General features: G+C 39.7%; 1 protein-coding gene across 2 annotated transcripts in view; it reads left to right on the forward strand.

The window, feature by feature from the left end:
- Nucleotides 1-16,589, forward strand: part of LOC106881243 (mitogen-activated protein kinase kinase kinase 1) — a 251,732-nt gene that overhangs the window by 229,528 nt on the left and 5,615 nt on the right. For both annotated transcript variants that reach the window (XM_089356790.1, XM_089356789.1), the window contains exons 13-17: nt 27-1,568; nt 4,156-4,325; nt 6,877-7,119; nt 11,347-11,509; nt 14,486-14,617. In XM_089356790.1, coding sequence (XP_089212916.1) covers nt 27-1,568; nt 4,156-4,325; nt 6,877-7,119; nt 11,347-11,509; nt 14,486-14,617 — 2,250 coding nt within the window. The remainder of the gene's footprint in view (nt 1-26; nt 1,569-4,155; nt 4,326-6,876; nt 7,120-11,346; nt 11,510-14,485; nt 14,618-16,589) is intronic.

Consider the following 16,589-nt stretch of genomic DNA (forward strand, 5'->3'; position numbering starts at 1 on the left):
CACAAGTTTGAACAATTGTTTTTCAGGCTCTGGTGGTCTTGGAGGATTGGCTTACATTCTGAAACTCGTGCTCCAGGAATATCAAGTGAAAACTGTGAGATGGCAGTGGTTGTTGGGGCGGCTGTATGTCTTGGACAGATTACTAGAGGAGTTCCCTGGGGAGTTTATCCGTGGCCCAGAACCAGACCCAGATGCTTCTGAAGAACTGAACTCTTCACCTTTACCTCAGCCACATACTCCTAAGACTTCTTCTTCTTCTTCTTCTGCTGCCACTACAACTACTACTACTACTTCTACTACTACTACTACTACTACTACTACTACTTCTTCTTCTTCTTCTTCATCTCCTCCTCCTACATCCTCTTCTTCGTGTCCTCCTTCTTCTTCTTCCTCCTCACAAAACGAATTCTGTCGTATTGTCATTGTTGCCAGGTTTGCAACATATGCCGTTGGTAATGCACATTCCAGAATAGCAAAAATTGCACGTCGTATCTTCTTCATTTGTGTGAAATTCAGCGCAGGGCAGGATGAGATCGTGATACAGCTGGACAATTTACTCGTCACTGCCGTGGACCCTAAGCTGATGCGACCAATGCGCAAAAAGCTGTCGCACATGGTCGACAAAATCAAACAAACCGAGGAGACTGCTAATAAGGTGTGGCATGATTCTGAGAGCAGTCAAGGCACCAGCTGTATCGGTACATCAGCCACAGCATCACCCAATGAAACCCCACTCTCTACACCCCCAGACTCTCCGTTCCCTCTCCCTACAACACTAGACAGTGCAGCTAATCACCCTCTATCCATGACACACTCCTACATATCTAAGGACAATCACCAAGACCCACCTCAACACAGCTTTCAAAATGACCTCCAAAATAATCAACATAGCTCTTGTATGGATATTGTCAATAACACTGGACATGAACTTCGACATGGCCTCTTGAACGATGACCTCCAGAATGAGCTTCAACACAGCTCCCAAAACGACCTTCAATATGACCCCCACTTAGGTCCCCAACATCCCCACTGCAGTGTTAATGCTAGCTGTGCAAAGCTGAAGAATGTTTCTGTGAAGTGCTCTGTAACCCTGGCAACCAGTGACCATTCCGGTGAATGCAAGGTCGAAGAGATTTCCAGCATTACAGCCTGCAACAACAATCATAACAACACCAACACCATCAGCACTAACAGCAGTTGCAACAACAACAACAGCAGCAGCAGCAGCAACAGTAACAAACAGTTTGTCCACAACATCGTGTGCACCACCAAAGTGAACAACTGCACGGACAGCTCTGGAGACCGATCTCAGTTTATGGTGACCATGCCGTCAACATCAACACCGTCCTCATCCATGCAGCACCACCTTGATGACAGCAACAACAGCAGTGTCTGCCATTGCTCCTCTACTCCACTTGCCTGCAGCTCCAGTCACTCGTCGTCCAACATACTCACTGAAGATCTCTCTGATATCACTGTTTCTCCAACAGGCAGCAACGGACCATCTGTCTCTTTCAAAACAGAGATAGCAACACCGAAAGGTTCACCCTGCGGAACCGAGGACCAAAGTAAGTGTTTCTTTCAGCATTGACACATCCAGTTTCTCCATTCTGTCACCCCGGTCCTCTTGTTCTTCATAGAATCCCTTATTCTTCTTCCATACAGAATCTTTTTGTCTCCCTGATTCTGTAAACTTGTTCCTATAACATCTCATTCTCATCCATATTCAAAACTCCTTTCTCATCTACATCGAAGACTCCTTACTCTATTCAATTATTCCTTTTACAAACAGATCTTTCTTAGCCTTTTCCAAAACTACCTCCAATAACCAATTCTTGCTCAGCTGCTTTGAATACATCTTTCTCAGGCAGTACCAACAGTCCTGTTTTCATTCAGTTTCAATACTCGTTTTTAAGTCAGTTCTGATGCTCATTTCTCAGCCAAATCTACTATTCCTTTCTTGGCGAGTTCCAATATTTCTTTCCCAGCAAATGACAATACTCCTGTCTGAACCAGTTCCAGTACATCTTTCCAAGCCATTTCCCAAATTCCTTTATCAGCCAAATATATACTATTTGTCATTGCCTACTCACAAGTGACTGAGACGTTTGGTGAGATGCCATGCTTGAGAAGACCCGTGAAGCCAAATGGAATCATAATCATAGCTGATACTGGTGTCATATAACTGGTACCTGTGCCAGTGTCATAGAAAAACACCTTTCGGACATTGAGCCTCACAGAAGCAATGATAAATGATCAAGGCCTTTGGCGATATGCCATACTTGAGAAGACCTGTCAAGCCAGGTGAAACCGTAGTCGTGGCAGATGCCAGTGTCATGTAACTGGCACCCATGCCAGTGGCATGTAAAAAGCACCCATTGCACTCTTGGAATGGTTGGCATTGGGAAGGGCATCCAGCCGTAGAAACCATGCGAAATCAGACTGGAACCTGGTGTAGCCTCCAGCTTACCATTTTCAATTAAACCGTCTAACCCATGCCAGCATGGAAAGCAGATGCTAACTGATGATGCTGATGATGATGATTTTATATCTAATCTCATCAAGCAGTTCTACTACTCTTTCTCTACCCAGTCCTATACTTCTTTTATCTCTGCTATTCCCAGTAGATCTTTCTCAGACTGAGCTAATATTGATGTCCAAACCCAATCAATATTCCTTTCTCGACCAGATCCAATACTCCTTTTCCATCTTTTCCAACAGCTCTTTTTCAATCAGATATGATACTCTTTTCTCTGTCAAATTCAGTAATCCTTTCCCACCCTGTTCTAATACTCCTTTTTCAGTAAGGTCCAACTCTAAAATTCATTTACCAATGTTCTATTAGTCATCTATCAGTCCTTTCCAATACTTCATTCCCTGGCAATTCTTAAACATCTTGCTCAATCAACTCCAGTACACCATTATTAACAAATTCCAGTGCTCTTTCCTCAGCCAGTTCTTATATTCTTTCATCAACCAATTTCAATACATTGTTTTTAATCAGAGCTTGTACTTTGTTCTCAGTTAGATCTAATACTCACCTCTCTTAAACAAATTCACCTGTATTCATTGTTTTTACCCCATACATATATCCAAAATAATAACAGCATCTTTGTGTCCAAAAATCACAAAGAAGAGCCGCATGCCCTCATGCAGCTATGTAAACTGATCTTTGATACCGCAGGGTTTTTCTTCCTACCAGCGCTTAGTTGTTTTAAAGTGAGATTCAGTCTGTGCAATCTGATCCCCCTCTTTAGATTTGGAGGTCTGACCACAGCATCTCAGCAAGCTAAAGCAGCCTGCAGTGACCAACAAGTTGTAGGTTTTGACATTGGAGTGCATTTCTCCTTGGTGAATTGCCTTACAGAGCTGAAGAGTTCTACCTATCCTGGAGTTGCTGGAAAGGTGTCAAAGAGGTCACTGTGGAGGTGCGTGGCTTAGAGATTAGAGTGTCAGATTCATGATCATAAGATTGTGGTTTCAATTCCTGGACCAGGTAATGCATTGTGTTCTTGAGCAAAGCACTTCATTTCACTTTGCTCCAGTCCACTCAGCTGACAAAAATGAGTAATCCTGTGATGGACTGGTGTCCCATCCTGGTGGGGAATACATATGCCACGAAACTAGGAAACCGTCCCTTATGAGTCGGTATAACTCAAGAAAGTAACTTTATTTACTTCTAAAGAGGCCATTGAATCACATGAGAGACTCTGCTCCTTGATTTAAGGCTGGCCCCACTAGCCTTTTCTTTTCCTATTGGGTTTATACTTGGAGGTTCTTCCATAACATGCTAATTAACCCAAAGCTGGGACTCTGACAGGTGCTACTACTCCAGAGCATACTAGACCTGAAAACAATAGTGACTACAAGATGGTTCCACACTCCTTAAAACCCTAGACCCCTTGAACCAGAGACCCACAACGGGATGCAGTTTAAAGTCGCACCCTGGACAATACCCAATATATCTTCCTCATAAACCCATACTCTTTCCACATTTACTGAATATTCTCCTTACACCTGAACCCAGTATTCCTTGCATGTGTATCATGTGCACCCTATACTCTCTTTGTCCTCCTCCACCCCCAATTCTTTAGTTTGCCATGATACACTGATCCATCACCCATCTGACTATGTGTTCTACTATCTGCTACATAGGCAAGCCTGATTCCTACCAGTATTGCTGCAAAGAAGAGGTGGAGCGGGAGGAAGCAGTAGCTTTAGCCAAGGCTCTAGAGGCGTCGGCAAAACAAGAGCCTTGTCCTTTGGTGCCTGGATTGACTCCATCAGATCGGGAGGAAGTAATCACGGTTCGGATCCAACCAGAGGTAAAATACATAAATATTTTGTCTAATCAAAAAACAAATCCCATTTACTCTTTTACTCCTAAAAAATACTTCAGTTAGTTTTTTGAGGGTTTATATATATATATATATATATATATATATATAATTATGTGTATTTCTTCTATCTTAATGAATAAAAATTCTTCTGATAGAATAAATGGGTTAATAGAAACCAATGTAGCAAAGAACACAAAATAACTGTGGTTAGCTCCTGTTTTTAAGGCAGGAACTCCTTGAAATTTTGGGTATTTGAGTATATTTAAGAATTTAAGGATTGGAGAAAACGCATGTTATAATTGATGATTCCCATGCTTTCCCTGATGAGAAGGTTACAATTTTAATACCAAAGATCCCTATGGATCACACAGGTTCTAATCCTTTGAAACATATGTAGGAATAAAGTATGCAATTATAACATGCGTTTTCTCCAATCCTTAAATTCTTATATATATATATATATATATATATATATATATATATTTGTTTTAAAAGAAATGCTGGCATGGCTGTGTGATTGAGAATTTTGCTTCTCAATCACATGGTTTCAGGTTCAGTTCCACTGTGTGGTACCTTGAGCAAGTGTCTTCTACCATAGACCCAGGTCAACAAAAGCTTTGTGAGTAGATTTAGTAAACTGAAACTGAAAGAAGCCTATTGCATGTGTGTGTGTGTATCTGTCTGTTTGTGTCTCCTTGTCTTGACATCACTTAAGGTTGTAAATGAATCTCCATCATTTCAAATATTTTGCAAAAACATGTCTGCTCATGGGTAAAATATTACTTTACATTGAAATAGGTGAGGATTGATGGCAAGACAGAAATCCAGCAGTAGAAAGAACCTGCCTCGATAAACTTCGTCTGAGCCATGCAAGCATGGAAAAGTGGACCTTAAAACGATGATGATGATGTTGGTGATGAAACAGATGGTAGATGACTAAATCAAACCGAGTGTATTACTGCTATATTACTTTTTATCAATCAAAATTTCTGAAGAAGTATAGGCGTAATTTGACTCTTGTACAATTTGAGTTGAGCACTAATTAAATCCTTCTACTCGTCACCATTGGTTTTAATGTCCACCTTTCCATGTCTGTATGGCTTGGACAGAGTTTTTTTTTGTCTGAGAAAGAATTTCTATGGCTGGTTGCCTTTCCAGGTTGTTTGCAACCCCTCATTTATTTCCCAGCAAGATATTTCCCAGTTTCTGCAGGGGTTTTGAAAATGAATGGTACAGCTTGTATGGCAGTCACATTCATTTACAACTATCATTATTTTTAATCAGAGCTTGTACTCTGTTCTCAGTTAGATCTAATACTCACCTCTCTTAAACAAATTCACCTGTATTCATTGTTTTTACCTCATACATATATCCAAAATAATAACAGCATCTTTGTGTCCAAAAATCACAAAGAAGAGCCTCATGCCCTCATGCAGCTATGTAAACTGATCTTTGATACCGCAGGAGACACACACACACGCAATGGGTTTCTTTCAGATTCATGATCATCATGATCATCATCTCATCATTGTTTGACGTCTGCTTTCCATGCTGGGATGGGTTGGACGGTTTGGCATGGAGCTGGCTAGCAGGGCGCTGTCCAGACTCCAGCTGTCTGTTGTGGCACGGTTTCTCCGACTGGATGTCCTTCCTTACTTCTTATTGCTTTATTGCCCACAAGGGGACAAACACAAGGACAGACAAAGGGATTAAGTCGATTACATTGACAGCAAGTGTGTAACTGGTACTTATTTAATTGACCCCGAAAGGATGAAAGGCAAAGTCGACCTCAGCGGAATTTGAACTCAGAACATAGCGGCAGATGAAATACTGCTAAGCATCTCGCCCGGTGCACTATCGTGTCTGCCAGCTCACTGCCTTACTCTTTACTCTTTTACTCTTTTACTTGTTTCAGTCTTTTGACTGTGGCCATGCTGGAGCACCACCTTTAGTCGAGCAAATCGACCCCAGGACTTATTCTTTGGAAACCTAGTACTTATTCTATCGGTCTGTTTTGCCGAACCGCTAAGTTACGGGGACATAAACACACCAGCATCGGTTGTCAAGCGATGTTGGGGGACAAACACATACACACACACATATATATATATACATATATACGACAGGCTTCTTTCAGTTTCCGTCTACCAAATCCACTCACAAGGCTTTGGTCGGCCCGAAGCTATAGTAGAAGACACTTGCCCAAGATGCCACGCAGTGGGACTGAACCCGGTACCATGTGGTTGGTAAGCAAGCTACTTACCACACAGCCACTCCTACGCCTTCCTTACTTCTGTTAAGGAAATCCACTCACAATGCTTTGGTTAGCCTGGGACTATAGCAGAATGCATTTGTTCAAGGTGCCACGCTGTGGGAAGTGAACCTGCAATCATGTGATTGGAAAAGCAAACTTTTTTAACCATATGCTTAGAAGACACCTGTAATAAAAATTTAATTTCCCTTCTGTATCACTCATCACTCATTACTCTACTTTATAATCATTACTCGTCTGTGTCTGTGTTGATTTATGTTGCAGAGTCAAACAGATATGCACCCTTTGGAAAGTCCATTCAACCACAGTAGTATGCTTTCTATGCCAAACAGCAGCAGCAGCAGTAGCAGCAACAACAACAACAACAACAGCAGTAACAACAACAATAGTCCTCTATATTTAGAGAATGTACATTGGGTACGAAGTAACTTGTTAGGGACCGGAGCATTCAGCAGTTGTTATCAAGCAAGGGATGTGAAGACTGGAACATTAATGGCTGTCAAACAGGTTTGTTTCATTTTATGTTTGTTTGTTTATGTGTGCAGTTGTACTTGTAACACGTTGGAAGAGCTCTTTATATTTCAGAACATAATTTATTGTTGTATTAATTGTTGGCACTCCGTCGCTTACGATGTCGAGGGTTCCAGTTGATCCGAACAATGGAACAGCCTGCTTGTGAAATTAACGTGCAAGTGGCTGAGCACTCCACAGACACGTGTACCCTTAACATAGTTTTCGGGGATATTCAGCATGACACTGTGACAAGGCTGGCCCTTTGAATTACAGGCACAACAGAAACAGGAAGTAAGAGTGAGAGAAAGTTGTGGTGAAAGAGTACTGCAGGGTTCGCCACCATCCCCTGCCGGAGCCTTGTGGAGCTTTAGGTGTTTTCGCTCAATAAACACTCACAACGCCCGGTCTGGGAATCGAAACCGCAATCCTATGACCGTGAGTCCACTGCCCTAACCACTGGGCCATTGCGCCTCCACTATATTAATAGAGAAGATTAATTACAAGCAAATAAATATTCAAATGAAACACATGCAGAAAGTCTTTGTTAGAAATTTGGATTCATTTTTACACATCAAATACATATCAATGCCAATGGGAAAATTGAATACTCCGGAGGTGGCAAGAGTAGGGAATGTTATGACAACTCAGATGTCTTGGCACTCTATGGAATTGGCAACAAATTTGATTGTATTTATGTGCTGTTTCCACAGAATGTCTAGATGAGCCATTTAACTATAACGTGAACAGCAGTCATTGATTGTATAGCAATTAGGTTTGTGCATGTGATTGAAATGTGATTGCTATATGGAGAACACAGGATTGAATCCAATTGTTATACACTTATTGTTTAGCTCCACGGTTACTCTTTTACTCCTTTACTTGTTTCAGTCTTTTTGACTGTGGCCATGCTGGAGCACCGCCTTTTAGTCGAGCAAATCGAACCCAGGACTTATTCTTTAGAAGCCTAGTACTTATTCTATCGGTCTCTTTTGCCGAACCGCTAAGTTACGGGGACGTAAACACACCAGCATCGGTTGTCAAGCGATGGTGGGGGGACAAACACAGACACACAAACACATACACACATACATATATATATATATATATATATATATATATATATATATATATATATACATATATACGACGGGCTTCTTTCAGTTTCCGTCTACCAAATCCACTCACAAGGCTTTGGTCGGCCCGAGACTATAGTAAAAGACACTTGCCCAAGATGCCACGCAGTGGGACTGAACCTGGGACCATGTGGTTGGTAAGCAAGCTACTTACCACACAGCCACTCCTACGCCTACGTTAGTTCATATCTTACTTTTATGAGAGGAAGATGCAGGTCAAAATGAAAATAGCACCACCATATGTCACAGCAGAGGGGATATCCAGCAGTCATGACCTGGATATGAACCGGTTCCCCTAGAGTGTAAGGAGTTAAGGACCAAAACACTTGAATTTGGAGTATGGTGTTACTTCACTGAAGACCTTCTGCTGCTCAGCTCTCCCTAGGGTTCCTTGCTGCAAGTACAACACTGACATTCTAGATACTGATGATCCACAACCTTTTATAATCCACGCTAATTCATGAGTAGGAACGAACCTCAAATTCTTGTGGCTACCATATTAGTTTGCTGGTATCTTGCACAGACTAATACATTGCACAGTACAGTATTAATTAGCTTGTATCATTTGTACTAATGTAGAAGTACATAATACTAATGTACAAGTACATAATACTAATGTACAAGCACTTGTATTTCATTTAATTATTTCAGGTAAATTTAACAATCGTTTAATTTAACGGTTTGGAAAATCAGTAGTCTGGAAAGGTATTGGAAAAGCATTGAAGTCAAGGCTATTGGAAAATCAGTGTCGGACCTGTACGTTATAATTAATGTGTAGAGACGAAGTTGTCTCCTCTTGGAATAGATCGATAGAGAGAGAGAGAGAGAAGGCGTTTGCTTTGCTGATACTTCAATAGACTTGGCCATACTTACTGCTTCTTCCCACTCCACTTCCTCTTTGAAGCAATGTTGGTAAGAGTTAGGCTTGCCTGTAGCTGTAGGTAGGATATATGGACACATGGTTAGGTGGGTGATGGATCAGGTGTGTAGTGGAGAACTAAAGAACGGTAGTAGAGATGAACAAAGAGTATAAAGATACATGTGGTGCACATAGATTGTTTGGCTAATTCAAACAGAGTTGTCTCCTCTTGTAATATCTCCAGACTGTAACTTTCCTTGTACCTTCACCATAGTGTCCTCCTGCCTTTCTCCCAAAGCGTACTCGACAGACAGACAGACCCAAATGAAATATCTAATCTGTAAATCTTGAACATTGACAAGAATTATATTGATTCATTTTTCGCGGTAAAGTTTGATTACCCTATTAAACTAAGATAATTTTATCTGGAACGTATGTTGAATTTTTTTAAGAGGATCCAAAAAAGTGTAAACATACAAGACATTGCACAAAATAACTTTTCTCACCTGAAAATATTATCTGCCAATTACTCAGAATTTTCACCAGAGCAGCATCAAAAGCTTCATTGTATTTATTTAAATTGATTTTAAAATTTCAAAAATATGCTAATGAATTTGTTGGACAATAATGTCTTTAGTCACAGTTCTCACTTACCTCATCTGATGTGCATGACAAATGCAAATGTGACATTTTCAAGACAAATGTATTCTATGTCTTCCAAACAGTGCAGGTCTGGAAAAAATTGCTTCAATATCAATATCTGGTCGAAGAAGACAAACCATTTCAATATGCCTCTACAAGTATATAGTGATTTTTTTTTTGTGCTACTTTAGCGTGTAATCTCCAACTTAGGGCGATTACTTTAGGTTACTCTTTAGTTTACTTTCCTAAAAACCCTCAAGATGCTGGCTAAAGGTTTTTACAGTAAGATCAGCGAAGAGACAAAGGTTGTTGCACTTTTATGAGGAAATGGCCTTTTAGATGATGAAGAAAATGTTGCACCATGTCATCATGAAATGAAAGAAGCTCAAAGAAAAGGGAAAACCAGTGAAATCTCCTGCTTTATGTTGCAAAACTTGCAGCTGCCAAACTTATCAGTTTATCCACACCAGAAATGTTTCTTTTCTATTATACTGATTTAAATAACTTCTCTTATGATAAAGTGCATCAGTTAACTGAATCAAAATTTCATAGTTTTTTTTTCTTTAGAAATTGAAAAGTAAACAAAATAGTAACTTAAAGTAATCACCCTGTAAGTTGTAGATCACATGCCAAAGTAACATCAATTTTTTTCTGGGTATCTTAAAAATTTCCAGAGAATGAAATCAACCAGCTAACATGCACATTACAAAATCTATATGTAAGTGGAGGAGTAAAACTGTGCAAGACTTTTCTCAGGTTCAAAATGTGAATTTATTTTTGTTCTCTACATTCCAACGATAAAGCTTTTATATCTTTGTTAGGAACCAACTCCTTCTTTACCGGAAGATTTCAAATAATTAACCATAGAAGAGAACATGCATACATTCATATATGTAAGCATACATGCATGAATGACTATGAATAATGGGCTCAAACACATGCTGTTAGTGGAACAGTAAAAATGTGCAAGACTTTTCTCAGGTTCAGAATGTGAATTTGTTTTTCTTATCTACATTCCAATAGAGCTTTGTATCTTTCTTATAGGCCAACACATTCTTTACAGGAAGTTTTCAAATAATTAACAATGGATTTCATATCACCACTCCTACACGTGCTTTTTCCCTTGATTGATGGCCCATTTGGTATATGAGGGAGTTTGGCACTGCTACCCTCATTTACAGACAACACTTGCCAAAGGTGCAGTGTAATGGAACTGAACTTGGAACCATGTGGTTGCAAAGCCAATTTCATCATCGTTTAACATCCGTTTTCCATACTGGCATGGGCCGGGCAGTTTGACTGAGGTCTAGAAAGCCAGCAGCTGCACCAGGCTCCAATCTGATCTGGCAAAGTTTCTACAGCTGGATGCCCTTCCTAACGCTCTGAGAGTGTAGTGGGTGCGTTTTACGTGCTACCGGCACAGGAGCCAGTCAGGCGGGCCTGGCATCGATCTTCTTTGGATAGTGCTTTTTATGGGGTACTGGCGTCTTAAATGTTAAGAGATTCGTTGACATGCTTCATTGAGATATTTACATAACTTAGCCAATTGGTTTAATGATGATTACTTCTCCTTCTTTATCATTTCAGATTTCCTTCTGCCGGAACACAGAAGAAGAGCAGGAGAAGGTAATCCAAGATGTCACGGAGGAGATTCACATGATAGCTGCACTGAATCATCCCAATGTCGTACGGATCATGGGTGCTACACGGCAAGGCTGTCACTTCAATATGTTTGTTGAATGGATGCCAGGTTAGTAGCAGCAGCAGCAGCAGCAGCAGCAGTAGTAGTAGTAGTAGTAGTAGTAGTAGTAGTAGTTGTAGTAGTAGTAGTAGTAGTAGTGCTAGTATGTGGTGGTGGTAGTAGTAGTTGGTGGTGGTGGTGGTGGTGGTGGTAGTAGTAGTAGGTGGTGGTGGTATAATAATAGTAGTAGCAGCAGCAGTAGTAGTAGTAGTAGTAGTAGTAGTAGTAGTAGTAGTAGTGGTTGGCAGCAACAGTGATAGTGATGTTGTGACTTAGTCTAGCTTAGTCCTGACTGAATTGATGGCAAGGTGCTGGCAGTTTATGTTGTTAAGTATTTCACAGCCGCATGGTTTGGAGATCAGAGATAATGTTATGATAATAAGAATTCATAATTTTAAAGCTGTAATTAAATATACTAAGGTATTTATATAAAGTTGAATGGTGTGCCTTGCCTAAGGTTTAACACAGTATATATATATTCCGCCACTACATTCCTCCATGGCAAGGTTTAATCTGTGTATACAAATTTAATTTGCGGTCCATGGGAAGAGCCGTTTTAGCGATGCGTCCTGCCCAGCTCTTCGAAACGCCGGTGTTAAAACAGGGGTAGCTGATGAAGAAGAATGTTCTCTATGTGGCTTGTGTGTTTTCTCGTCTACGTTTTGTTTGCAATGTCCTGTACCCAGATATGCACCTATACATACAGGTGGATGTCGGTATGCACATACCTGTACGTATATATGCATATACTCATTTACTATTTGTTTTTATATATATATATATATATGTATATATATATATATATATATATATATATGTAGCTATCACCAGAGGCAGGCAATCACTGCTACTTCCACTGTGAGGACTACCAGATCACATGATTTCGATCTCTTTAGGTTTTGTCAGTGATAGGTACCTCAGCAATGGGAAAACTACATATATATATATATATATATATATATATATATATATATATATATATATGCGAGTAAAAATAAATACAAAAAAGGTGGGTTTTTTGTATGATTGTGTATAGAGGAATATATTATTTTGTTTAAAAGAGTTCCAACACTGTCTGTTTTTTATGTTTTATTTATATTCCTGCAGAACCAATGTGGGGTAAAACCAGCCAACTTATTACAGTCTGTTAAAGTCTGTCGTACCGGCCATGACGAAGGGAAATAGCCCTGAAACTCGAGTCGCTTTTATATATTTATATTTATATTTATATATTTGATCCTTTATATTGAACACTCAATATTTCATCTACATTCAATACTTTATTTCATGGTGCCATCCATTTTTATTTTATTTTATTTTATATTATATATTGTATATTATATTATATATTGTATATTCCATATTCTATACCCCACATTGGTTCTGCAGGAATATAAATAAAACATAAAAAACAGACAGTGTTGGAACTCTTTTAAACAAAATAATATATATATATATATATATATATATATATATATATAAACAATATATGAGTATATGCATATATATGTACATGTATGTATATACGTTCATCTACATGTACATATAGATACATAACTGGGTACATGACGTGGCAAAAGAACAAGGACAAAATGGTAAACAAGGTGCAACAAACAAGCAGGCCACATAGAAACATCCCCATATATATATTACTATCATATAAATGGTATCAATTGTAATTTTCTGTGAAAATGTGTAGCCTTTCAGCTGTGTTTTATTTCACAGACTAGAGGAAGCATAGCTATTGGTGTGACTGTCACATGATGGAGATCCTGAACTAAACTTTTGATGTTACCCCCACACACAGCTATCACTTGGCTTTAATCCATGGACGTGGCAGAGAACTGATCCAAAAGTACCCTTACTTTACTGTGTGATCATCTCCAGCCAGTCAATCTATATGTTAACTGATTGTGATGAGAGCCACATCTCTTTATAAAAATGAACACACTTTAGGACAAGGCCTAGAAATGATAATTCGTGACACAGCTCCATGTCTCTCAAATCTTACACTTTTGAAAATAATACAAATATGAAACTGGCATTGATATTGATATAAATAAGTCTTCATATACATTCTCTGTGCATTTTCAACTTCTGTTATTTCATATATGTATATATCATCATCATCATCATCATCATCATCATCATCATCATCATGATTATCATTTAACATCTGCTTTCCATGCTGGCATGGGTTGGACGGTTTGACAGGAGCTGGCTAAGCAGAAGACTGCACCAGGCTTCAGTGTCTGTTTTGGCATGGTTTTTACATCTATATGCCCTTCCTAACACCAAGCACCTCACGTTGAGTGGGTTACTGAAAATAAATTAAATTTTGAATTTTGAAAATTGGATAAATACTCTAAGATGAGAAAGAGTTGCCAGCGAGTGGTCACGGAAAATTGTACCCTATACCTTTTCTAGGGTTATTTACCTGATTTTCTAGGCTGTTTTCAAAACTATCCCCCATTTAAAATTTACTTCATTTTCTTTGGGCCTCACAGAGGCAATGGCAAGTGACTAAGATCTTTGGTGATATGCCGTGCTTGAGAAGACCCGTTGAACCGACTGAAGTCGTAGTCGTGGCTGATGCTAGCATCACATAACTGGCACCTGTGCCGGTGGCACGTAAAAAGCACTCTTTGAACATTGGGCCTAATGAAGGCAGTGACAAGTGACTGAGACCTTTGATGATATACTGTGCTTGGGAAGTTGTGGCTGATGCTGGTGTTATGTAACTGGCACACAAAATGCACCCACTACACTCTGTAAAGTGGTTGGCATTAGGAAGGGCGTCCAACCATAGAAAACATGCCAAATTAAACTGGAACCTGGTGCAGTTCTCTGGCTTTCCAGTTCCAGTCAAACAGTCTTATCCCATGGAAAGCAGACACTACATAATGATGATGATGATGATGATGATGATGATATATTTAGCTGCTGTGTGTAATGCTCTTTTTTTATGTACCCTTATGTCACCAGGTGGCTCTGTTTCCAACCTATTGGCAAAGTATGGCAACTTTTCTGAGACTGTGGTCATTAGCTACACACACCAAGTCCTCCGTGGCTTGACATATCTTCATGAAAACCAAGTTCTACATCGTGATCTTAAAGGTGAGTGGCAAACCTCAAACCCATCTGGTCATGTGGGTCAGTTCTAAGAATATCATTCAGTTTCTCTACACTGTAGCCACAACACAACACTACTACACTGCATACTGTAGCCACAACAAATGCTACCACTGTACATATCAAAGCCATGACACAACACTATGACAGTCTGTATTGTAGCCAAAGCATAACTCAATCTGTCCTATAGCCATAGCACAATATATGTATGTGTATTGTATTTGTGTGTATGTGATATATATATGTGTGTGTGTGTGTGTGTGTGTGTGTTATATGCCTGTTGTGTGGCTTAGTGGTTAGGGTATCCAGCTCACAGTCACAGGGTCATGAGTTTGATTTCTGGTGGTGTGTTGTGTCCTTCAGCAAGACACTTTATTTCACCTTGTCACATTCTGTGTCATTCTGAATCTCCTTGAGAACTACATTAAGGGTACACGTGTCTGTGGAGTGCTCAGCCACTTGCAAGTTAATTTCACGAGCAGGTTGTTCCATTGATCGGATCAACTGGAACCCTCGTTACCATAACTAACGGAGTTCCAGTTGACATACCTGGATATTGTAACTGTGTGTGATACGTGTTTGTGTATTGTATTTATGTGCATAGTATACACGTGTGTGTCTGTTATATGTATGCAAGTATCTTGCATATTTTTCTGTGTTGTACAAGTACAACATCAATTTTCTGGAACTCTAGGTTACAAAACCATTTTGGATTGCTGATTTTTCAGAACTGAAACTGCTTCCCGTGATCAACACACTAAAAATGAAACAAATATTAATCCTTTAGCATTTAAACCAGCCATATCCAGCCCAAATATTCTATCTATATTATGTTCAAACCAACCAGATCTGGCCTCTCACATCTCTCCTTAAAATGTGGCTGCAGTCACTTTAAACTCTTCAGGCACCCTGACTGGGCCAACAAGTCTGTCCCCAATGATACCACCCCACAACACAACTCCATGTGGCTAAATAATTCATTATGTCAATAAATCTTATGGTTTTCTGTTTAATGTATACTCAATATATTCTTAATATGTATCATTACTCTTCATTTTCTGACTGGTCATAATGATCAACCTTCTACAAAATATTACTGCTTCACTGTTTTAGAGCTGCAAAATTATCACAAGACTGTTACTCAGAGTTTGACGTTCCCATTTGTTGGACAGTTGTGATGAATGGGAATGTGAAACTCTGAGTAATAGTCTTGTGATAATTTTACAGCTTTAAAAAAAGCATATTACTCTATCTTCGGTGCTAACACTACACCTGATATCCCACCTCCCTCCATACGCATGCACACATGTACATCATGACTCTTACACTGTTCACTTTCCTCACTTTTGCACATAATTCTATGTACTCTACATGCACCTTTGATGAGTTGCAGTGCACTTGAGCACTATACATTATTATTATTATTATTATTTTTCCCACCTTGTTTTGTACTTATGTGCTAACCTCTGTGTGCGTGTATACATATATAATTACTTGTTGGTTGGCATGCCATCGGTTATGATGACGAAGGTTCCAGTTGATCCGATCAACGGAACAGCCTGCTCGTGAAATTAACATGCAAGTGGCTGAGCACTCCACAGACATGTGTACCCTTAACGTAGTTCTTGGGGGAGATTCAGGGTGACACAGTGTGTGACAAGGCTGACCCTTTGAATTACAGGCACAACAGAAACAGGAAGTAAGAGTGAGAGAAAGTTGTGGTGAAAGAGTACAGCAGGGTTCGCCACCATCCCCTGTTGGAGCCTCGTGGAGCTTTTAGGTGTTTTCGCTCAATAAACACTCACAACGCCCGGTCTGGGAATTGAAACCGTGATCCTACGACTGCGAATCCGCTGCCCTAACCACTGAGCCATTGTGCCTCCCTTTTCCGCTTTATAAGAGTAATTTATCAAATGTTTTTGCTGTTCTAACGGTGTCTCTGCATTCGAAAATAAAT

The sequence above is a fragment of the Octopus bimaculoides genome, chromosome 8, assembly GCF_046866305.1.
Source record: "Octopus bimaculoides isolate indiv1 chromosome 8, ASM4686630v1, whole genome shotgun sequence".
Lineage (NCBI taxonomy): Eukaryota > Metazoa > Mollusca > Cephalopoda > Octopoda > Octopodidae > Octopus > Octopus bimaculoides.